This window comes from Rana temporaria, chromosome 2, assembly GCF_905171775.1.
Source record: "Rana temporaria chromosome 2, aRanTem1.1, whole genome shotgun sequence".
NCBI classification, from domain to species: domain Eukaryota; kingdom Metazoa; phylum Chordata; class Amphibia; order Anura; family Ranidae; genus Rana; species Rana temporaria.
This window is the reverse complement of record NC_053490.1, coordinates 87,555,668-87,581,245: the sequence shown is the minus strand read 5'-3', so window position 1 is coordinate 87,581,245 and position 25,578 is coordinate 87,555,668. Positions and strand designations below refer to the sequence as shown.

At 44.3% G+C, this 25,578-nt stretch overlaps 1 protein-coding gene across 1 annotated transcript in view; it reads left to right on the top strand.

Moving 5' to 3' along the window:
- Nucleotides 1-25,578, top strand: part of CDK8 (cyclin dependent kinase 8) — a 106,213-nt gene that overhangs the window by 51,183 nt on the left and 29,452 nt on the right. The window contains exon 4 of the mRNA XM_040340492.1: nucleotides 10-150. Coding sequence (XP_040196426.1) covers nucleotides 10-150 — 141 coding nt within the window. The remainder of the gene's footprint in view (nucleotides 1-9; nucleotides 151-25,578) is intronic.

The following is a 25,578-nucleotide window of genomic DNA, read 5'->3' as shown; positions in this document are numbered from 1 at the left end:
TTCTTTCAGCACATAATCAAATTTCACAGAGCTTCTAAAGCCAACAAAAAACCAGTGCAGTTACCTCGGGGAATGGTGAAGTCGCTACTGTATCAGATCTTAGATGGCATTCACTACCTGCATGCCAACTGGGTTTTACATAGAGATTTGGTAAGTTGATCAGTGGCTGGACATTACTAACATGCACTTTTTTTTTTTTTTTATAAAGTGTATTAACACACGTTGGATGGTTTACAAGTAGAGTGATCATTTGTCTCGTCAAAATACTTTCAAGGCTCTTTCCTCCAAAATCAGATCTTGCATTAGTAAATGGCAACGTGACTATCATACTTTTTTTTTTTCTTTTTTTTTGCAGTGTAACTACATATGAAGAATTAGGTGTTTTAAATACATGATTTAAAATGGCTTTTTTTAACAGCATGGATTAGCAGAGGGAAAAATGGGGGTCTCGTTTCTTGGTTTACTAAAGTAAAGCTTTAGATATTTGCAATTCCTAAGTTGAAACATTCATAATTTGTTTTTATTTTAGCCTAATTTAAAAGGCTGCTCTGGGCAACTGGACATATACCATCCAGAGCTCAAACTATAGAACATTTTTAAATTTTACCGCATTTACCTTTTTCAGAGGTTGTTGTAAACCTCCACAAAGGCATCGCATACTAGCTCATTATGAAATACTTAGCTTGGAACGATGCCCTGGATCGGCACAGGCACACCGCTGACCGGGCCGACACGTTTCCCAGAGCTCCTTCTGGGTTTGTGGGCTCCGGTGCTATGATTGGCCGGAGCCGCGATTACATCACTCACTCGCATGCACACAGGTGCCGCCGGTCCTGTAGAAATGGCACAAGCAGGCTGTTCCTTCAGAGCACATGCGCCGATGCCGTCAACAGTGTATACAGTAAATATCTCCTAAACGGTGCAAGTTTAGGAGATGTTTACAGTAACTACAGGTAAGTCTGATTATAGGCTTACCTGTAGGTACAATTGGAGTAAGGCTTTACTTTTTCCTTTTATTCAGAGTCACAATCGCATCACACAAAACATACAGGTTAATTAGGAGGACATTGGGAGTATATTTTCTGGAACCAGTATTCTGGATTCTTAATGACCAGTCACAGCAAAACCTAAAGGTTTTGAGAAACGCCTAAAATAAAAATAATTTTTTTTTTACATCATGCAGGGCAATCTAAAGAAGTATTATAATCCCTGTCAGTTATTTTTGCCATTGAGTGAGATTTCCCTTCACTTCCTGTTTAAAAGCTACAACAGGAAGTGAGGGGTGATAAATTACCAGGACATGTATAGATGGTAAATCTCCCTAAATTGGGACAAAGACGGCAATAAAACCCTGGCTGGTATTTTAAATATCCCATCCACTCTACTACAAAAAAAAGTATTGACTTTGGTTATACTTTAAATTCCCCTCTTTTTTTTTTTTTTGCCACCCCTTCACTCCACTTTGGGAGCAAACAGAAATACCTGCTATACCTGAGTACCTTGATCATGTTACTCACTTTTTTCTATTTGGCAGCACTGATTTTTAATTGCAGTTGGGTTATTGAGATATTCCGCTGCAGGCTGTTCAATATGCATATTATAGCATGGTAGACCAACAACAATCGAGAGAACAGAAATGGCCATACATGAAAGAGATCAACATAACTCAAATAAGAGGTCCCTCTAGTGGTACACAACAGCTGGTCCAGTGCTGTTTCAATTGGACAGGGAGAGGGGCCTCAGCCCTCTGTAATCTGACTATACATTGAGGGGAAAATAGTATTTGATCCTCTGCTGTTTTTATGTTTGCCAATTTACAAAGAAATTAAATTATAATTTTAATGGAAGGTTTATTTTAACAGTGAGAGACAAAATAACATAAATATCCAAAAAAACGCCCCATCAATCACCACCTTTTGGACTCGCCCCTATAGCCAGTTTTTAATCCAGGTACTCACTATATGGTCTTTGCCAACAGACCTTAGTTTGTGCAGTAAACTCTTGTGGGGAGCTGTATCAAATGCTTTTGAAAATTCTAGATACACCACATCCACAGCCCTTCCTTTATCTAGATAGCAGCTCACTTCTTCATAGAGGGCTAATTGGTCTGGCAAGAACATTTTTTCATGAATCCATGCTGATTACTGTTGATACAGTTTTCATTACTAAAATCTTGTATGTAGTCCCTTTATCCCCTCCAATATCTTGCAGACTATTGATGTTAGGCTTACTGGTCTGTAGTTACCAGGGAATAATATATTGGCCCTTTTTTAAATATTGGTGCCACGTTGGCCTTTGGGGAAAAAAAGGGGAAGAAAGAGGAAAATGGACTTTAAAGGTGCCATTGTGGCCCCAAATTTAAAAATAAACTGCTCACGTGTGTGTGTAATATACATTTTATTTAACAAATATTAAATTGCATATAAAAAAACATGAAATGTATACATGCTGTCTATATATATATATATATATATATATATATATATATATATATATATATATATATATATATATATATATATATATATATATATATATATATATATATATATATATATATATATATATATATATATATATATATATATATATCTCCCCCATTTGTATAATCACAAGGCTACACGGACACCTATATGGATTGGCTCACAAGTCCATCTCGCATGAAATAAGACGTGTGGTAATCCTACACATGAATGTGGGGGCCAACTCCAGAGTCACTGTGATGGCACCGATAGATTGCTACGATTTCGCCAGAGGCTTTTTCAGGGGATCCTGTTGGTAATGCCATAATCATGATGGGAGGCATTGAGTGCCCAGTTCACTATACATGAGGAAAGGGAGGAATGTGTAGTCAGTCAAAGAGGGAGGTGCCCTATATTGCAGCGAGGTAGCAGGGGCCCACCCAGGGTTTAATAAATATGAGTGACGGTGGAGTCCTTGCAGTCAAATTGTAAGGAGCCAATCAGGATGTGTACCACCAGGAACTAAAGTCTTATATGTTTGCTCACTGATAAGGCTCCAGTGGACATCTTTGCTGTGCCCATTTGGGGGTCTGTTTGCATCTGGGATCAGCGGTGGCTACCCATCTTCTGTGGAGCCTTAATTATCAGTGAGCCAACATACAAGACTTTAGTTACTGGTGGTACACATCCTGATTGGCTCCTTACAATTTGACTGCAAGGACTCCACCGTCACTCATATTTATTGGACCCTGGGTGGGCCCCTGCTACTTGGCTGCGATATAGGGCCCCTCCCTCTCTTTGACTATACATTTCTCCCTTTCCTCATGTATGGTGAATTGGGCATGCCATGTCTCCCATTGTGATTGTGGCATTACCAACAGGAATCCCTAAAGCAGCCTCTGGCAGAATGTGTAGCGATCCATTAGTGCTATCACTGTAACTCTGAGGTTGGCCCCCCACCTTCACGTGTAGGATTACCACAAATGTCTTATTTCACGTGAGATTGACTTGTGGTCCATTCCATATAGGTGTTTGTGTAGTCTTGTGATTTATGCACATGGGGCGATGCATGTATACCTTTCATTGTTATTAATATGTAATTTTATATTTATTAAATGGGTATCTGCATATGCAGCTCTCTGATCACGGTGATGATGTCATGCTAACATGTTTCGCCCATCAATGAAGAAGTGCGCACTCATTGGCTGTCGAAACGTGTCAGCGTGACATTATCACTATGGACGGAGAGCTGCTTATACAGACACCCATGCTGATGATATAGCCGTTGGATAAGGGTCTACACTAGCCGGGAAACGACAAACTGTTTATTTGGCTGGACTATCTGCATCAACACGGGACTGACTGTGAGATGACACATTTGATTTCACTGTCTGACCATGAGTTAAGACCTTGCCTTTCAAGGTTTGGCAATGATGGTTCTCTTATACCTCCTCCTGTCTTCATTGAGTGGACTTTGTGACACCTGATCTACCCGTATATATTCCCGTTCCAAGAGTCGGTTGAGTTTCTTTGGGGAGGATTATATTGTTTGAATCGTCTACTTTAGTGTAGTTCAAGCCCTTTCGTTGCAGTTACATCACTGATCCTGCAGCAGTGATCCATCCAGGCTTCAACTTTCTGTGTCACCCACCTTAACTTATGGGCACTTCCTGTCCTTGGGGCGACCATTCAATGACCGATCCATGAACAGCAACCTATACACGGCTTCTTGGCAGTGATTTACCCATTTGCAATCTTCATGGGGCAATTTATGCTTCACACTGTTCAGATTTTATCTCCAAGCCCCCCCCCCCCCCGCCATGTCTTGGCGTGAATGAAAGACGTGCATGATTGAAAGTGTGCTGCTAGCAGCTCTATGCATCCACATTGATAGCATTGTGTTTTTTATTTTTTTTGCACTGGTGGTAGTGTGGTATGTTTTATCCCAATGTTAGTTTTTTTTGCCACGTTGTTTTTAATAAAGTATATATTTTTTCCTTTTGACCCTGGTGTCTCTACAGAAGGTCACTGTGAGGATCTGTTATCCTCAAACGTACAAAATCAGCAGGTGATCAAATACCTTTTCCCCTCACTGTAGATGCTTAGGGCTACTACCAATGGTGTACAAAGCGTCTTCAAAGCAGGTGCCGTAAGTGATGACCTTACACTGAACTTGCTGCCTTTCCTTTCACAATAAATAATGACTTTTTCCTCTGCATTTCTTGTACTAGCTTTGTTTAATCCATCTCTAATACACTTCTTGGTCTCCACTTTGATTTTTGCATTTTCCTGCTAATGTTAAATTCTTGGAATTACAAACCAAGAATGGGGAGGAAAATCGGAGAGATGAGAAAATAATCTGCGTAAAGAACAGCTTCTGTACATTTCTGGAATACAGTGCAATAAGTTTGTTTTAATCCACAGCGACACTTCAAATATTTGGATGCGATTGAGGGTTCAAGTACATGCAGAAGAATTTTGAGGACTGGGAATACATGTCCTTGAAATCAATCTACTGCACAATATTGACTTTGGATGCTCAAGTGGCAGAATATCTTTGCTTTGAACATTTGGAGAGTTCAGTGTAAGCTTTGGTGGAACTGCGTATGTTAAATTTGTCTTGCGTTGCACTTGAACCATAGTGAACTATTCTAAAAATTTGCTCTGGCTTTCTTAGGGTCAGTCCGATTAGCATATGAAGTGCACTTGTTATCCAATGCAATGGAGGCAGTTTTGCCCTGATTGAGATCCTCCGTTGATTCTTTCAGTTCACTATAGATATCATTAAAGTGAGAGTAAACTCCCATGCACAATTTTTACCTAGCGGTAAGCCTATGAGGTTTACCTCTAGGGTACTGTGAGTATTTTCTTAATATGCACCGTTTTAAGAGATATTTACTGTAGAGGCAGCTGGTGACGTCAACGGCGCATTCACTCTAAAGGCCAGTTCACACCAAATGTAGTTCTGTTCAGTTCCATGTGCTTTTTTTATGCACTAAGGGCCAGTTCACACCAGATGCAGTTCCGTGTACTTTTTTTCTGCACAAAGAGCCAGTTCACACTAGATGCAGTTCCGTGTGCTTTTTTTTCTGCACAAAATGCATGCACAGTGTTTTCCATGTATTCCAATGGGTGTAGTTCACACCATGCAGTCAGTTTCCGGTTAGTTTCTGCACCAGAAACTGACTGCATGGTGTGAATTGGAGCTATTGGAATTCATGGAAAACACTGTGCATTCATTTTTAGTGCAAAACAAAGTGCATGGATCTGCGTCTGGTGTGAACTGGCCCTAAGGCAATCTGGAAGCAGACCTAATGATTACAGGTGTGCTACTGTTCATCCTGGAATTTGATGAGGCCAGAGTGTAATTTCTATGGAAAGCTTGAATGGTTTATATTGCATAGTGTAAGGCTGGCCATAGATAGATAGATTGAATTTTTATTTTTCAACCAGTGGGTTGAACGAATACAAATGATCTGATTTCCCCCATCCAATCTTCCCACTGTCCCATTGTGCATTCACTCTACTATGGTAGATATGCCTAATTGTGGGCACAAATCATCCGTTTTTAGGGTCACCTCATATCAGCTAGTTCTATTCAAATATTTATTTTTCCTCAAACTGCCATTTTTTGTGATGGTTGGAATCTGATTTGTAAGACCAGACACACTTTGATAAATAACCTGGTTTCGGGTGAGTTTGATAGCCGCAAGAATTTATCAACCATATATGGAAACCATCTGTCACTTGCTATATTTTCTTCACAACGGAGAGCCAGCTTGAAGTTTTTGTGTGTGTGTGTGTGTGGTTTTTTTTTTTTGATTTTTTTCTCTGTGTTCCACTTGAAAATGCACAATCATTGACTTCCCACTGTAACACACAGCCTGATCCCTTTACATGTCTTGCCGCAAAGCAGAAACATGAAGCATTGTGGTACTGTTCTATTGCCTTGATCAAGATCTCTGCAAGCACCCTTTGTTTATGGAGTGAAGACCACCCAACTGCAAGCTTGTCTGATCTTTGTTTAATTTTCACATAGATTAGCTTTCCCATATTTTTATTTCTTGTTTGAAAGAACAAAGATTTCTCTAAACACATTGGAACTACAGACTTTTCCGATTAGAAAGTTATCAGTCTAAGCAGAAGTTTTTATTCTATATTCAGAAAACTGAGGCCCCAAGTATCCGTGTGCTCTATTTTGGACCCATGACTTTGTTTGCCATGGTTTTAATGCTCAAAGTTCTCATAATCAAATCATGATCAATTAATATAATCACTAACTGGGGACCCTAAACATTCACCGTAGGCCTCTGTTTTTGATCTTGAGACACATGTTGTGCATCTAGACCTTTTTGTAAAGAGTAGTCCGATGAGGGTTTTAAACTGCATGAACAGCTCTGAACTTACTGTATGTACGTGCATGGGCAGAGGAGTGGGGAGGATGTGACTCTGAAAGGATTATCAGGGCACTTATTTCATCATAGATGGTGAGAATTAATGAGGATTTTGTCAAAGGCAAGGTGCACGGTATCTGAGGGCATGGCAAACCTGACGCCTGCTATATTTAGCATGAAAATCCTGGACTTCCAATTAGCTGCAGCTCTGTCTGTGTTTGAGGGCTTTCAGCTGTCTCCTGTTATCATTTTAATGGTGCACATTCTTTTATGCTGCTATTTTTTTATTATATTGGCATCATTAGGGCTATCTTTTGCTAGTAAATGGTGTTCTTGCTGTGATGAGTTGATCTTAAGCTCATTACATCTGTGTCTTAAAAGTTGCGTTGTCTTAACTTTCCTAAAGCTTTCATCTTTTTATCCCTTCGCTTTCCGGAACCTTTTAAAGAGAGCGTAGCTCCACCTCCTCACAGGAAACACTGCGTGACAATGTCCCTTTAAATTCAGCTGCTTCCACCATGCCATCCATTTTTAGTGTTTCCTCCGCCATGGTGGAAGCACTGCTGGGAAACCAGAGGGGATGCGCTCTCTCCGAGGTGGGGGTTTTGTGGCAGGGGGTTGCTCTGGTGCCCACTGCTTCCACTGGCTCGTAGGAGTAATGGTCCTCTGGGGCGAGTCCGCCGCGGGTGTGCTCTGGCTGAGTGTGCATGTTGGCGCAGAGTCCCAGGTGGCAGGTGACATCATTCTAGGGGGCGGAAACTTCCAGCGGGGTGTAGCAGCACGTCGTTCCGGCTGCTGGAACGCAGGGGGAAGGGCCAGATCATCTGGCTGGGGCTTCCTTCCACTCCTCGAGCGTGGATATGCCAAAAGGAGCACTAGTTTAAAATGGGACACAGGTTGGCTGCTGCGGCGCTCGTGATAGAGGCAGAGTCGCCAGCTACAATGACTAATGTAGGCGCCCAGAATCCCAGCCAGGCGAGGTGCCTTTATCTTTCTTCACTAGGGCTTATATTGTTGGTGTGTGGTTAAAACCTGCAGATATCTGTTATAAGGGCACGTCCTATTGGATGCATCAAGATTATTGCGCTCTGTTTTCATCCAAAAAAATTCAAGCAGTCAGGAGAACTCAATTTTTATTTTATTTCATCCGTTATTTAAAAAAAAAACACTCCGCGCATGTAGCAAAGCGTAAACACAGCAGACTGCCCCAAAACACTACAAGAGAGGGTCAGAGGCTGCGGCCATGACACAGGAGAGGGTCAGAGGCTGCGGCCATGACACAGGAGAGGGTCAGAGGCTGCGGCCATGACACAGGAGAGGGTCAGAGGCTGCGGCCATGACACAGGAGAGGGTCAGAGGCTGCGGCCATGACACAGGAGAGGGTCAGAGGCTGCGGCCATGACACAGGAGAGGGTCAGAGGCTGCGGCCATGACACAGGAGAGGGTCAGAGGCTGCGGCCATGACACAGGAGAGGGTCAGAGGCTGCGGCCATGACACAGGAGAGGGTCAGAGGCTGCGGCCATGACACAGGAGAGGGTCAGAGGCTGCGGCCATGACACAGGAGAGGGTCAGAGGCTGCGGCCATGACACAGGAGAGGGTCAGAGGCTGCGGCCACGATACAGGAGAGGCCCCCGCATTATACACACCCCCCATTTTAGTGAAGACCACCACAGTATAGATACCCCCCAATTTAGTGCAGACCACTGCAGTATAGACAGTCACTCCCTATCCCACTTGGTGCAAACCCCCATAAGTATAGACACCCCCCTTAGTCCAGACCCCCGCATTAAACCCCCCCCTCCCCGCCATATAGACACCCCCATCTCACTTGGTGCAGACCCCCATCAGCATAGGCACCCCTCTCCCACACGTCCATCTACATAAAGTTTATGGTACAGACCTCAGAACAGCGTGTCACCCTCAGGAACCACCTCCGCACTGGATGTAAACAGGGAGGAGGAGGAGGCATCGGCGGCTTCAGTCCCCATTGACACGAGTGTAGAGCAGCGGGCGGTTTAAGCTGTACCGCGACACCGCTGCAGTTGGCCAGGGAGAGCAGAGCAAACCTCTCGACTTCCGCGTTGCAGGAGCTTCGGTCATCTGACCAGCCGCGTCACACCCTCACACAGGCTCCTGTGAACACTGGCTGGGGAGGAAAAGAGGGCGCAGCTACCGCCCACGGCTCAGTGTGGAGACTAAGGTACGGTAGGGCTCACGATTCAACTTTAAGCTCCGTTTGGAGTGGCGGGGCACAGCGCGGCGCTCAGATGATCAGGTCATCCCCAAATCGATTATTGGCTGTAGCAGCATCGATGCCGAATCGAACGCGGTCGAATCGCGATGCATCGATTCTGCGATTATATTTGACACCCCTAGTACCACCTGCATGAAGGGGTTGAGCATTATCCAAAACTAAGATTGTTCCAGTTGTGACTTTTTTTTTTTTAAATCAAACGTTTTTATTGCTCACAAAACATACAGGGAAAAAACAATATGACATATCATACATAATATGCATAGTACACTGCACATGAGTTTCTCCTTTAAGAGTCTTAACAGGTATTAATCGTACCCAGTAGTATGCCCTCCGATCCCACCCCCCCCCCCCCCGTAACTAGCAAGTCTAATTACCACCCAGCAGCCTCATCTGAACGAGTTCCATAGGGCGCAAGCCACGCATCCCAAATCCTGTCAAATTTGCCCGCAGTTCCCCTGTGCTGATATATGCACTTCTCCATTATAAGCATCCTGCCTGTGTGTGTGTGTGTGTGTGTGTCAACCAAAATTTGAGTTTCGGGGGTGTCTCCAGTTTCCATTTCAGGAGAATGGTCCTCCTGGCTTGGAACAATGCTCTGTTAAATGCCATTCGTGTCAACTCCTCGGTCGCCACTCCCCAGTTGTGACTTCTTACAGTCTGTCTTTCATCTATTTGTCAACGTTTGCTGCCCTGAGATTGTTTGCAAAAATGCGTTTTACCTGGTAACTCCCAAATCTTCCCAGATAGTACACCCCCCCCCCCCCTTTTTCATACATGTTGTGCTTGTTTATTTTTTAGTAATTTCTTATTGCTGTTCTGGAAGATTCCTGCAAACTGTTTCAAGCCAACTCATTTTTGTTCGTCGTTTGGTTTTCCCTACCAACATGGTTAGTGGCCATAATAAACCTTCAGTGGTTTGCTGCTTTTGTCTGCTTAGTTCGGAAACCTTGGCATGCATGCTAATGTTTACAGCTAAGGGAATTCTTGCATAATGAAGACTGGCATGCTCTAGTCATCATAGCTGATCAGTATCTGATGAGTCAGTAATTTCTTAATGAATTCCTAGAAGTTCAGAACATGATAGAGTAGTGGGACCTCCAGTGTCAGCATCTGAAGCACATTAGGAGAACCAATAGGGAGGGAACTGTGGTCGGGTTTTATTTGGTGTGCATGTGACCTGGATTTCCCTGATGTAGATTTTCATTTTAGACTGCACAATTGTTTCTGTTGAGTCATTTGGAATCACTTTCCAGACTCCAGCATATAACGCATGCCCGGGAGACTGTTGTATAGAGGTTAAAGAGTGCATTGCATTGGCTTGGTATTTTGCCTAGACTAACCTTGGGAATTTGCTATATCAGTGGATATCTGCTAACTAAATACATGCTATGTTCCCAAGCTAATAATTATAGTTTATCTAAAAGACTTTAGACAGAGGTAAAAAAATATATATATATTTATTTGTGCTCATAAGTTTACATACCCTGGTCGGCAAGCGGTTAAAGGTAACCATCCTCGTCTGATCTGTTTGCTTGTAATTATTGTGTCTCAGGCTGGGTTCACGCTGATGCTACACAAGTCATACGACTGTCATCCTACTTTGCTCTGCGACATCAGGCCTACATTGGTCCTACATCCATCCAACTTGAATGAACAGGATAATACTTTAATCCAACTTTGTGATAGTCGGACTTGTCCTTTTGACCAAAACCATCCCAATGTAACATTAAGTCGGACACCTCTCCGACACGACAGTTGTACTACTTTTTGATTCGACTTATTTTTTAACACTTTACTTTTCTTTTCCAGGTGAATGGGTAGGAGTACAGTACAATGTACCCCCATACTCATTCACATAAGGTGGGGGCCGGCATCAACATGGTGACAAGGTGCTTTTGGGGAGGGTGGGACGCAGGGCCCCCCTGCCCCAAAGGACACACCCCATGTTGAGGTCATGCGGCCTGGTAAGGTTCAGGAGAGGGGCGCTTGCTCATCCCCTCCCCTTTTCCTGATGGGCTGCATGCTCGAAAAAGGGTCTGGTATGGACTTTGGGGGGGGGGGGGGTTTCTTCTTTGGCGTAGAGTTGCCCTTCAAGATCATCAGAGCACAAATTGCATGGCAAAGTCAGATCAGGCAAGACTGCAATCTGACTTCAGTGATATTCAGTGGGCTGAAGTAGGATCAAAGTAGTACAGGGAGCATTTTCAATGTTGGACCGACTTGTGTTGGACCTGTTGAGACGGCTCCCTTAGGGAGCTCCCAATGTCAGGAGCGTTTGTCGTACCAATGTGAACCCGGACTAATTCCTTTTACTGCTGCTGCAATCGCCATGTCAGATGTCACAAGTCAGATGGTTAGGACAATGATCCTACTTTGATGCAAATTCAATAATAGTCTATGGGCTGAAGTAGGACCAAAGTAGTGCCAGGAATCTTTTTCAAAGTCAGACCGACTTGTGTCAGACCAGTTGAGACTCATGGGAAACCATTGATTTTCACACCATGCAACATGTGTTTCCAAAGCCGGAGCATGTGTCGTATCAGTGTGAACCCAGTCTAAAACATCAATGAGTTTCTGGACTCCTGACTGACCCATACATCTTTCATCCAGTGCTGCACTGACATTTCTGGATTCTGATTCTGGGGAAAGCAAAAGATTTGTCAAAAGGATCTGTGGGAAAAGGTAGTTGAACTGTATAAAACAGGAAAGGGATATAAAACGATATTGAGAATGCCAATCAGCATTGTTCAAACTCTCTAATCAAGAAGTGGAAAATGTGGTGTGGCTGTTTGAAGATGCACAAAAAGGAGGCATTTAACCACTTGCTTACTGGGCACATAAACCCCCTTCGTTCCCAGGCGAAATCTCAGCGTCCGGCACTGCGTCGCTTTAACTGACAATTGCGCGGTCGTGCGACGTGGCTCCCAAACAAAATTGGCGTCCTTTTTTCCCCACAAATAGAGCTTTCTTTTGGTGGTATTTGATCACCTCTGCGGTTTTTATTTTTTGCGCTATAAACAAAAAAAAAAACAACAATTTAAAAAAAATATATGTTTTTTTTTACTTGTTGCTATAATAAATATCCCATTTTTTTTAAAAAAAACTATTTTTTTTCTCAGTTAAGGCCGATACGTATTTTTCGACGTATTTTTGTAAAAAAAAAAAAAAAAAATCGCAATAAGCGACTGGTTTGCGCAAAAGTTATAGCGTCTACAAAATGGGGAACAGAATTATGATTTTTTTTATTATTTTTTTTTTTTACTAGTAATGGCGGCGATCTGCGATTTTTATTGGGACTGGGATATTGCGGCAGACGTATCGGACACTTTTGACACAAATTTGGCGCCATTCACATTTATACAGCGATCAGTGCTATAAAAATGCACGAATTACTGTATAAATGTGACTGGCAGTGAAGGGGTTAACACTAAGGGGTGAGGAAGGGGTTAAATGTGTAGCCTGGGTGTGTTATAACTGTGTGGGGGGAGGGGGGTGACTGGGGGAGGGGACCGATGCTGTGTCTCTATGTACAAGAGACACAGATCGGTCTCCTCTCTCCCTGACAGGACGTGGAGCTCTGTGTTTACACACAGAGCTCCACGTCCCTGCTGTCACCTGCCGTGTCACCGACGATCGCGTGTACCCGGCGGACATCGCGGCCGCCAGGTACACGCATCGGGTCTTCGGCGATGCGCCGGGACAGTTTTTACCCGCCGCGCGCCACCCAGTGGCGCGCGCGGGTAATGCACATAAAAGGCCGTGTTTAAACGGCCACTTGGCACTTGAGAGCCGTGCTGCGGACGTATTTCGTCTATAGCGCGGATCTCAAGTGGTTAAAGAAAGATGGGCTGCATGGTCGAGTTGCCAGAAGAAGGCTATTACTACACAAATGCATCAAAGTATCCCAATTACAATGCACAGAGACAAGCCTCAAACCTTCTGGCACAAAGTCATTTGGAGTGATGAGACCAAAATTAAGCTTTTTGGCCACAACCATAAAACGCTATATTTGGAGAGATGTCAGCAAGGCCTATGATGAAAGATACGGAGGTGGTTCGCTGATGTTTTGGGGATCTGTGAGCTACAAAGGCACAGGGAATTTGGTCAAAATGGTTGGCAAGAATAATGAAGTATGTTATCAGAAAATACTGGAGGAAAATCTTCATTCATCAGCCAGGAAGCTCCGCATGGGATGTACTTGGACATGCCAACATGACAATGATCCAAAACACAAGGCCAAGTCGACCCGTCATTGGCTACAGCAGGTTAAGGTAAAGATTCTGGAGTGGCCATCTCAGTCTCCTGACGGCAATATCATTGAGCCACTCTGGGGAGATCTCAAACGTGCAGTTCATGCAAGACAGCCCAAGAATTTACAGGAACTGGAGGCTTTTTGCCAAGAGGAAGCTTGTGTCCAATCTAGTGGAGGCTCACAAGATAACTGCAGACTGTAGCCCTATATGTCTGGGCTAAATTATTGAACAAGGTGAACTGATACAATCAAGGGCAGGTTCCTCAGAGGATTATTCCTTGAGCCCTTGTTCACATTGAACGCAGCTATGAAATTTTACAACTTCATCTGAAATTCAATCTGATTTCAAAGCCGCATTTCAGTGCGACTTTGGGTCCGACTTGAAAGACATCTGTGCAGCTTCATACACCGATGTCTATTGAAGTCGAACCCGAATTTGACAAAAGTAGTGCAAGAACTACTTTTGAAAATCGGTATGGCGCTGCAAAGTTGGCGTTGCACCGATTGAATCGGTGCCATTGGTGATTGGCTGCGATTTAGGTTATTTGACCTGTCATTTTGCTCCAGTGTGAACAAGGGCCAAAGGTGCTCTCTGAGCACGATTCAAATTCTCATCAATAAACAGACCCCTGTGTCTTTTTTTTAAAGGAACTGAAAACGGAGTGCTCAGCCTGCATATGAATGAAGACGTCGCTGTACAGAGGCTACTATTCATTCACGTACTGAAGCATAGTAAACACTGTTTACTATGCTTTAGTGATGAATGAACACAGAAGTGATTGGTACTTACTGTTCACTTTGTTCATTCAGGAAAGGAAGGGGTCTGGTAAACACATTCGTCCTAAAAGTGATATCCCGCCCCAGCTGCAGCGGGGGGAGGGACTGGCAGCAGCACTGCGAGGAGGGGTGTTGGTGAAGGAGGTGTCCATTGAGAGGGGGGAGAATGGCAATGGGGTTGCATTTGAATAATTTTTAAAGCTCCCCTAGTTCCCTTGCAGCACCTGAAGCCAAGCCGATGGGAGAGCAGAGCAGGGGAAGCTGGCAGCTGCAGGGTAGCCACAGGGGATTGGGGGGGAGAAATTGGTGCTGTGGGGTATGAAGCGGGAAGGGGACATTGCATGGGGGGGGGGGCATTTCAGGTTTCAGACACAGCGGCAGGAGGTGGAGGTGAGGAGGCGGGGAGACACAGGGCAAAGAAGGGGAGGGTGTGTTTCATTTTAGGTGAATAACTAGGAGCTGTTGGTTTATGAACCGTTTTGCTCTAAGCTCAAGGTCAGTGAAGTGACCATGAGCTTCTAGCAGAAGGAAGAATGCCAGCTGAAAGCAATGCTGTAGGGGGAAGTACAGACCTGGCAGTGAAAGGATCTAAAGAGAGAAGTGTGGGAATTGGGGGGGGGGGGGAACATACTCTCCTAGTTGGCTGCAGCATCGGTCCCCTCCTTCCTCTAAGGGTGCATTCACACCACGATTTTATCATCCTACTTGTTCTCACGATTTTAGGTTTGAAATCGTACAAATCTGTATGGCAAAACGTATCCATTCACTTCCATTCATTAATGTAGGTCCCCAAGTGCATCCGATTTGATCCGCATCAGATTTGATACGATTTAAAATCGCATCAAAAATCGTGTTTGACCACGATTTTTGGTCCTGATTTGAAATCGTATTAAAATCGTGTCCGATTTTCGTATTAAAATCGTGTCCGATTTTTTTTATATTGTGGTCAATCTAAATTGTAATAAATCGGATGACTGTGCGTTTTTATCCGATTACATACGATTTTGTCATATACGATTTCATCCGATTTAACGGTCCGATTATCGGATGTAAAAATCGTGATGTGATCCTAGCCTTATGCTTGCCCATACACATATAGATTTTTCAGCCGAAACTCTTTGTACGAATATTCCAAATAAAAATATTTGAACATTCGGCGAATGTTTGAAAACTTTTTTTCTTGCTTTTAAAGCGGGGGTTCACCCTATAAAAAAAAATAAAAAAATTCTTCTAGCATAAAATTCGGCATAGTAGCGCGAGCTACAGTATGCCTGTCTTAATTTTTTTTTATCCCTGTACTCACTGTTATATCGTACATAGAAGATTCCGACTGCTCACGGGGAATGGGCGTTCCAATCCAGACGGAAGGTGATTGACGGCCGGCTCTGGCGCGTCACGCTTCTCCGGAAATAGCCGAAATAGGCTTGGCTCTTCACGGCGCCTGCGCATAGTCTGTGCGCAGGCGCCGTGAAGAGCCGAGACCTACTCCGGCTGTCTTTGGGGAGCGTGACGTGCCAGAGCCGGCCGTCAATCACCCTCCCTCTTGAAAGGAACGCCCATTCCCCGCGGGCAGTCGGAATCTTCTATGTTCGATTGCACAGTGAGTACGGGGATAAAAAAATTAAGACAGGCATACTGAAGCTCGCGCTACTATGCCAAATTTTATGCTAAAAAGTTGTTCTGCAGGGTGGAACGCCGCTTTAACATTAGATTTTAAAGTTTAATGCAATTTCTGAATGAAAACCACATACATTGTCCTAAAATTCATTTTGAGAGAAGTGTGTTTTTTTTTGGGGGGGGGGGGGTTCCGCTACTTCAAATTTTCCCATCACTGTCGTCCAAACTGAACGTCGATTTGACTAAACTAACGATTAGAAAATCGAATGCATGTTCTTAAAACGAAAATTTTCAAACAAAATTCTGTATGGCCAGCATAAGACCGAGACCACCGCTAAACGCTCCGTTTTAGATCTTCAGTGAGCAGTCGGTCACCAGCTCACCAAAATGATGGTCTGTGGAGGGGGCTGGAGTGGCTGCCTTAGGCTCTGTGGCTCGCTGAGAGGCTGAGCCACCTGCCGAACCAGATATCTGGACGGATCCTAACATTAAAGTCTGGATCCGTCCAGAGCCTTTACTGGCTGAGTGCCATCAGCAGACTTTAAAGCAGGGGTCTCAAACTGGTGGCCCTCCAGCTGTTGCAGAACTACAATTCCCATGAGGCATTGCAAGGCTGACAGTTACAAGCACGACTCCCATAGTGTAGAGGCATTATGGGACTTGTAGTTCCGCAACAGCTGGATGGCTGCCCGTTTGAGACCCCTGCTTTAGAGCTTTAGCCCAACTTTTCATTTTAAGACTGCATCTGCATCTTTATTTTCACAAGCATTAGCTGCATCTGCATCTTTTTCACAAGCATTAGCACTCGCATTTGGTAAATTCAATACTGATTCATATTAAAGCAAAGCTTTTTTGCAAGTTTCTTTAATGAATGTGATAAATTGGCATACTTTTATCCCGCCTCCATAGTGTTTAGCAATAGGAGGGCATGGAGGAAGCGGAGTGTAATTTACCTCTGTGTATATGCCTACATTTGACTCTAGTCATATGGGTTGCACAGATTAAAAAAAGGAGGCAATGAACTGAAACTGGAGCATGCTCAGTAGATAATAGCAGGTCTACACAATCTCAGACTGCAATGGGCACACAGAGAAGATGGGAGGGACAGCTGAAGGCAAATGAATGCCTTAGTGGCTTTGTGAGTATGCACACTCTGCAAAATAATATGTAATGAGAGTTTTTCATAGTATGGGTTTAATGACTCTTAAAGTAATTGTAAGGTCATGTCTTCTTTTGTTTTTTTTCATATAAATGAAAATCTGGCCGAAGATGGATCGAAATTCGCTCAGTTCAGTAGGAACCAGACACATTTTGATCTGTCTATGCGCAGGCGTGTTGTGCTCAAATTGATCCATGGATTGACTTCAGTAGAACCTACGTGTTGTGTTTTTTTTTTTTTTTTTTTCTCTCTCGTGCGATCACTGCCATCGGCTATAGCTCCCAGCAATGATCATTGTATTCTGATAGCTTAGGAAACCTCCCTCTGTCAGATTACAATAGTACAGTGGGAGGGATTCCCCCATCAACACTAACCCCGTTGATGGAGAAATCGAGCAATTATCTTTTCGTCTGTCTGTGGTCGAAGGAAAGAAAATTGTATAAAATATGGCTTGTTTTGGACATTCGTTCTAAAAAAATATTCGAAATTCTTTCCATGTCTAGCTTTAGAAGCACCCTGGATTTTTGCAGTTCAAATATATTAGCGTACCACTTTTCAGAACAGCTACCGCTTTTTGTATTCAACCCTTTTCACAAAGATTTGCGGCTTTAGACTTGCATCAACTTTAGCGTGAGTTCCAGGTAAAATAGATAATCCTCCATACTGTATGAACCCATGTTATATTTACTACACTAGAAAGACTGAAATCCAGCTGTAGAAATCCAATGGCTCACATAGATTCATTATATGTTTGTAGTTCAAGTGTGTGTGTGCGTGTGTGTTATATTTTTTTTTTTTGCAAGCCAAGGTAAAACCATAATGTGCATTGCATACTAACTTATTATGTGAGACTTGCCAGAAAACTAAGCTCTCCATTGCCTCAGTGTCACTGCTAAGAGAGGGCTGACATCTTCCTTCAGTCTTTCTCCCCTTTTTTTACTATTATTATTATTATACAGGATTTATATAGCGCCAACAGTTTACGCATCGCTTTACAACTTTAGGGCAGACAGTACAAATACGATACACTTTAATATAGTAGGAATCAGAGGGCCCTGCTCCTTAGAGCTTAAAATCTAAGGGATTCCTTCCAGGTTTGCGGACTCTCGCTGTGTGAGTGACGTCACTCGTGCGCGGGAGCCGCCACTTATGGCACAGGATGGCGATTCCTTCAGAGGGCATGTGGCGGTGACGTCACTGGCTGTATGTACAGTAAAGCCGCCTTATAGGTAAAAGTCAGAGATGGGAGTTTACGCCCACTTTAAGCAGCAATATCCCATATCGTAGGCATGTGGCCCTGCAGGACTAATTTCAGGTAATACCCAGAACATAGGTTAGGTGACGAGTAAACCTTAACGGAACGAACAATGTGATTATCATCTATTATTATTATTATTATTTATTTTTTTGATTGTTAAATCGATTTTTCATCCTTTGTCATGTTTAATGCTGCTGGTCTCCTGCAGCCTTTTGCCAGCCATTTCTTGTCTTCATGCACTGAATGATTGTGTTGCCCCCTGGTGACCACAATAGACTATTCCTGCATAATATATTAAAATGGCCATCAGAAGCCTATGACAATGCACAGTGGAGAGATGGGGAGGGGGTGTTACCCTGTAACAGGAAGTGTCTGAATAAAGGACCTTCATGACTGAATTACTGGCTATTATTTTTCATGTAACCCACAGCTGTATAGATATTGTACTATCGCTGAAGTGATATTAACATGCTGCAGCTTATAAGGTTTAGTTGGTACCATTGTAACAGGTATTGCCTTTTGAATTGTTTTGTGTACTTAACCCTTTATAACAGCCAGTCCCTGGGCAAATCTTGTTAACCCAATTGCAGAAATTTGATATATTTTACCACATGTGGAGAGAGCATGGAAAGAATTGAGGAAAGTTTATTTTTTTGTTTAACCGGTTCCCGACTGGCTCACGCACATATACTGCGGGTCAATGGCTCTCCATTTCAGCTGCCAGAGGCCGCGTGACCGCTGCACGGCAGGGTAATTGATGGGTGTGGGCGCGGTAGCTGCCGGCCATGCACGGTTGTGTGCACGAGAGCCAGCATGGGGATTTATGTGTGTAGTAACACAAATCCCTGTTCTGTCAGGGGAGAGGAGACATATCGTTTGTTCCTAAGTAGGAACAACAATGTCTCCTCCCCCAGTCAGGCCTATCCCCATACAGTTGGAGCACACTGAAGGAACACACATTTAACCCCTTGATTGCCCCCTACTGTTAACCCCTTTCCTACCAGTGACATTTACACAGTACATATATTTATAACACTGATCGCTGTATAAATGTCAATGGTGTGTATGTATATAGATATAAATGTGTGTGTGTGTGTATATATTTGTGTGTGTGTGTATATATATTTGTGTGTGTGTGTGTGTGTATATATATTTGTGTGTGTGTGTGTGTGTGTGTGTGTGTGTGTGTGTATGTATATATATTTGTGTGTGTATGTATATATATATATTTGTGTGTGTATGTATATATATATTTGTGTGTGTATGTATATATATATTTGTGTGTGTATGTGTATATATATTTGTGTGTGTATGTGTATATATATTTGTGTGTGTATGTGTATATATATTTGTGTGTGTATGTATATATATTTGTGTGTGTGTATGTATATATATTTGTGTGTGTGTGTATGTATATATATTTGTGTGTGTGTGTGTGTGTATGTATATATATTTGTGTGTGTGTGTGTGTGTGTGTATGTATATATATTTGTGTGTGTGTGTATGTATATATATTTGTGTGTGTGTGTGTGTATGTATATATATTTGTGTGTGTGTGTATGTATATATATTTGTGTGTGTATGTATATATATATTTGTGTGTATGTGTGTATATATATTTGTGTGTATGTGTGTATATATATTTGTGTGTATGTGTGTATATATATTTGTGTGTATGTGTGTATATATATTTGTGTGTGCGTATGTGTGTGTATATATATATTTGTGTGTGTGTATGTATATATTTGTGTGTGTGTGTGTGTGTGTGTGTATATATATTTGTGTGTGTGTGTATATATATATATATGTGTGTGTGTGTGTGTGTGTGTGTGTGTGTGTGTGTGTATGTATATATATATATAATTTGCTGAAGAAATTTGTGTTTTTTTTTTTTAATAAGGATATTTTATTATGGCAAAAAGTTAAATGTATTTTTCTTCAAAATTGTCGCTCTTTGTTTATAGCGGAAAAACAACCTGCAGCGGTGATCAAATAACACCAAAATAAAGCTCTATTTGTGAGGGGGAAAAAAGGACGCACATTTTGTTTGGGTACATCGTTGCATTACCGAGCAATTGTCAGTTAAAGCAAAGCAGTGCCAAACTGCAAAAAGTGCTCTGGTCAGGAAGGGGGTAAAACCTTCCAGGGCCGAATTGGTTAAAGGACAACAATTGGCTGCTCTAGTATTGGCTAATATGCAGCCTGTTTACTCTGAGGTTTCCTTTATACAAAGCATTCTTGTAAAATGCAGTATGTATGCTTTTTGCTGCCACTGAGGACAAAAAATAAAAAATTACAACATAAACGGTATTTTCTGCTTTCTTGGACACTCCAGCTTCAATTGGCTACTTGTTACAACATTCTGTGCACTGCCTTTTTAATTTAATATCCAGAAACTGTTTTTGTAAAGCTGGATTTTATGTACACGTAAAATGATACACATTCTTTGCATGTTCCAAACATCTTGCCCTTTATTTAAAGCCACGTTCCCCGATTAGGTTTCCTATAATGTAGCTTTCCAGTAATGTGTGTGGGGCTGCAACGTCTTCTATGAACAGCTGCATTCGTAGTTGACTACCCTGTGCAATGCGGTCAGTTTCTCTTGGCAGTACTATGACAGCACATTGTACCAAGAGCAAGTGACGTATATGTACAAGTATTAAGTACAGCTCTGTCAGAGTCATTATCTTCATGTCAAAATATTTAACAATTCCAAATCTACTGGTTTTACATTCCGATCAATGTACTGAAGCTTCGAGCAATCAAGCTGTGCCTTGCCAGGTGGTCCCTGGATCTGCAGGGCCGACCGGTCAGGATCCAGTCCGACAACGCCACAGCCATGGCGTATGTCAATCATCAGGGAGGAAAGGTCCCTTCCGGCTCTATCGGCCGTGTACATTCCGGGTGTTCAGAATTGCCAAGCCGACTACCTAAGTCGCCAAACACTGGACCAGGGAGAGTGGTCACTTCACCCGGAGGTGTTTCAGAGTCTGTGCCAAAAGTGGGGCACTTCTAGTGTCCCATCTCAATCGGAAGGTGCCACGGTTCGTGGCCAGGTCAAAGGACCCGTGGGTCGACCCTTTGGTGGCACCTTGGAGTCACTATCGCCTAATTTACGCCTTCCCTCCTCTGAAGCTTCTTCCTCGCCTGCTGTGCAGAGTGGTAGCCGAAGGGATTCCAACAATTCTGAACGCCCCAGATTGGCCGCGCCACTCTTGGTACGCGGACCTGGTGGCAGACGCCCCCTGGCGTCTACCCCTGAGAGGATCTTCTGTCGCAGGGTCCGATCTTCCACCCTGCTTTACAGTCGCTGGCTTTAACCGCGTGGCTGAGAGCCAGGTGTTGAAGGACCGGGGCCTAGCAGGCTCGGTGGTTTCTACCATGCTGCATGCACGGAAGTCTACTTCACGGAGGATTTACCATTGTACGTGGAAGGCCTACATCTTTGTGTGAGGAGATGGGATGGCACCCCCGTACGTACATACATGGTGTCCCGGATTCTGCTGTTTTTACAGCGGGGAGTGGATCAGGCTCTCGCCTTGAGTACGGTTAAGAGTCAGATTTCAGCTCTAGCTGTTTACTTTCAGCGACCCTTGGCAGCGCACTCCTTGGTGCGTACGTTTGTGCAGGGGGTCCGACATGTGGCCCCTCCTGTGCGCCCTCCACTGCCCCATGGGACTTTAATTTAGTCCTCTCGGTGCTTCAGGATGCTCCCTTTGAGGACATTCGGAAGATCCCTTTATTGACTCTGTCACAAAAGGTGGTTTTTCTGGTAGCAATTACATTGATCAGACGGGTGTCTGAACTGGCGGACTTGTCCTGCAAGGCTCCCTACTTGGTCATCCATGAGGATAAGGTGGTGCTGCGACCGCAGCCGTCTTTTCTCCCGAAAGTCGTTTCGGCTTTTCACATTGAGGACATTGTTCTTCCATCCTTATGTCCTCGGCCGAAGAACCCCTCTTTACATTCCCTGGATGTGGTTTGGGCCCTGCGAGTGTACTTATCTGCTACGGCTCCGTTCCGGAAGTCGGGCTCACTGTTCTTGTCGGTGAATGGTCCTAAAAGAGGTCTGGCGTTCTCGTCGGCCGCCATTTCTAGGTGGATCCGACAGTTTGTGCTTCAGGCCTATGCCCTGAAGGGGTGGGCGCCTCCCTTTCAGGTTACGGCGCATTTGACCAGGGCGATCGGTGCCTCTTGGGCTTTCCGACATCAAGCCTCTGTGTTACAGGTGTGTAAGGCAGCGACCTGGTCGTCGGTCCACACTTTTTCAAAGTTTTACAAGGTGGATGTGAGTGAATCTTCTGATGCTTCCTTCGGCCGCAAGGTGTTACAATCGTCAGTTTAAGGTTGGAGTTCCTCCGTTGAGTAACTCCGGTTTGGTTTGGGGTGTAGCTTGGTTTGCTGTGTTGTTTTCCCACCCCTCAAATTTTTTGACACTTGGGGACGTCCCTAAGGTCAAAGGCTGCTGTGTCCGTCCATGAATGGAAGAGAAAATAGGATTTTTGTACTCACCGTAAAATCCATTTCTCTGAGTTCATGGACGGACACAGCACCCACCCCTCCTTTTGTACTGCTTGTTAAGAACTGGAGCTGCTGAGGCAGAGTGTGTGGGTTATACCCGGGGGACCATCCCCTCTGGGAAGAGCTGTGTTGAGGAAAGTGTTAACACTTAAAAGTGCTTTTTCTCTAGTTGTCTTCCAGGACAGCCTCTTGAGACCTTGGGCTCCTCCCTCCGGGACAGGAAACACGTACACCCTTTTCTTTAAAGGGCAGTCCTCCAGGTCTCCTCAGTTATTTGTGTTTCCTGCCAGAAGGGAAGGAGCACGTCAGGGACTATAGAATTGCTGGACTTCCCTCTCTGCCTTGGTACCCCTCTGTTCCTGGTCGGAAGAGGAGGTCACCAAGTTCCTGCTGCTGTCCTTAACGCTCGGGGAGAGCGGGGACCCTTGGGACTTAAAATCCTCCCCCCTATCCCTAGTACCTGGACCTCGGTCGCGTGGGTATTCCCAGCAGGGGACTCAGCATGGCGTCGGCGAGTGACGCTGGCTTAGCCATGCCGCTCGGCACTTCACTTCCTTTTCCGGAGCGGCGCTGAGGGGCGGTGCGGATTCGTTCCTCGGGCGGAAGTGCGTCAGAGGAACGAGTCATCAAGGGGCGCCGCCGGATGTGGTCCCATCCGTCAACAGGCGCAGCAGAGGAACGAAGGCTCCGGAGCGGCCTGTTACACGGCAGCAGCGCTGTTAGAACACGGGGACTGATGGAGGAAGCGAGGGCTACAGACTCCGGGTCCACCGGCTCCGGCATCTCCCAGGTAAGGGGGCGAGGCTGTTCTGCCTTACTCTGGGGGATTAGGTCTGAAACAGACCACTATCACTTCTCCCTCCCTGGGTGGGGAACTTTTGGTGGAGGGACTCCCCCGCACTTATTTTCTGACTATCTCACAGGGGTGTGTGGTCAAGGGGGCTTTTCTGACGATTGTGCTTTGGCTATGTGTTTGTTTACAGGTCAAAGCTCAGGACAAGACAGCAGTCCAGGCCCCAAAAAGAAAGTGCGCTGTGTGTGGGGAGAAGTTAGGCTCTAGCTGGAAAAAGCCTCTATGTGCTGAGTGCATCGCCAGCTTAGTTAAAGACGACTCCACTGCTGAGTGTCATAAAGTTTTGACATCCGTCAGGGACGATTTGGCATCCACCTTCAGCTCCTTTAGGGGGATGATGGATAGGGTGCAAATGCCATCCCCAATTTATAAAGCCTCTAGTGCACCATCATTGGCAGCCACTCCCGGAGTGTTTGAGCAGGAGGAAGAGGAGGCTGGTGGGTCCACACGGTCCCAAGCTTCTTCCCAGATAGACTTGGCATCGGGCTCAGAGGTAGAGGAAGATTCCTCCAGGGGGACAAGATATAAGCTATCTCTAGAGGACGTAGGAGATTTGCTTAATGCTATCTACGAAACCTTAGAGATCCGAGAGGAACCGGTCCAGTTATCAAAGCACGACCAGTTATACCAAGGGTGCGGTGCTCAAAAGACCAAGGTCTTCCCCGTCCACAAGTCGCTAATAGAAGCTATCTTGCAGGAGTGGGAGCAGCCAGAAAAAAGGCCTTTTTTTGCGGGGAATTTAAAAAGGAGATTTCCTTTTGAGGATAATGCATCACAGCCCTGGAACAAAATCCCGAAGCTTGATGCACCCCTGGCCAAGGTCTCTAAAAGAACCGACCTGGCCTTTGACGACCTTGTATGTCTTAAGGATCCCATGGACAAGAGGGGTGAAATCCTACTCAAGAGCATGGGATGCCTCCACCATTGCACTGAAGCCTGCTCTGGCGGCTACGTGCGTGGCTAGGAATCTAGAATGTTGGCTCAATCAGCTTCAAGCCCACATTACAGCGGGTACTTCTAGGCAACAGATTTTAAAGTCTTTCCCGTTGCTTATGAAAGCTGTAGGCTTTCTAGCCGATGCTTCTTCTGAATCAGTGAAGCTGGCAGCTAGATCAGCAGCCCTGGTTAATGCGGCCAGAAGGTCAGTCTGGCTAAAGACGTGGACCGGAGATGCAGCGTCAAAACAAACTCTGCGGCTTGCCTTTTTCAGGGGACCATTTGTTTGGCCCTGGCCTCCAAGAGGCTTTGGAAAGGACGCAGGATAAAAATAAAGCTTTTCCCGAGAGAAGGAAAAAAGATGGGAATAGAAAGTTTTTTCGAGGGTTCAAACAGAACCAAAAAGACGATAACCGTCCTAAAAAACACTGGGCTAACCAGAAGGGACGAGGTCGAGGGGGAATCTTGTTTAACCACTTGACCACTGGGCACGTAAACCCCCTTAATAACCAGACCAATTTTCAGCTTTCGGTGCTCTCACAATTTGAATGACAATTACTCAGTCAAACACTGTACCCAAATGAAATTTTCGTCCTTTTTTTCACACAAATAGAGCTTTCTTTTGGTGGTATTTAATCACCGTTGGGTTTTTTATTTTTTGCGCTATAAGAGAAAAAAGACTGAAAATTCTGTAAAAAATAATAATTTTTCTTTGTTTCTGTTATAAAATTTGGCACATTTAGTATTTTTTCTTCATTCTTTTGCTTAAATGTGAAAGATGAAGTTACGCCGAGTAAATAGATACCCAACATGTCACCCTTCAAAATTGCACACGCTTGTGGAATGGCGCCAAACTTTGCTACTTAAAAATCCCCATAGACGACGTTGCAGGGTATTGCGGGGTTTTGTGGGGTATTGTGGGGTGTTTTGTGGGGTTTTGTGGGGTATTGCGGGGTATTGCGGGGTATTGCGGAGTATTGCGGGGTATTGCGGGGTATTGCGGAGTATTTTGGGGCATTGCAGAGTATTTTGGGGCATTGTAGAGTATTGCACAGGGAGGGATGGATGGATGGCTGGATCTGTGACTACA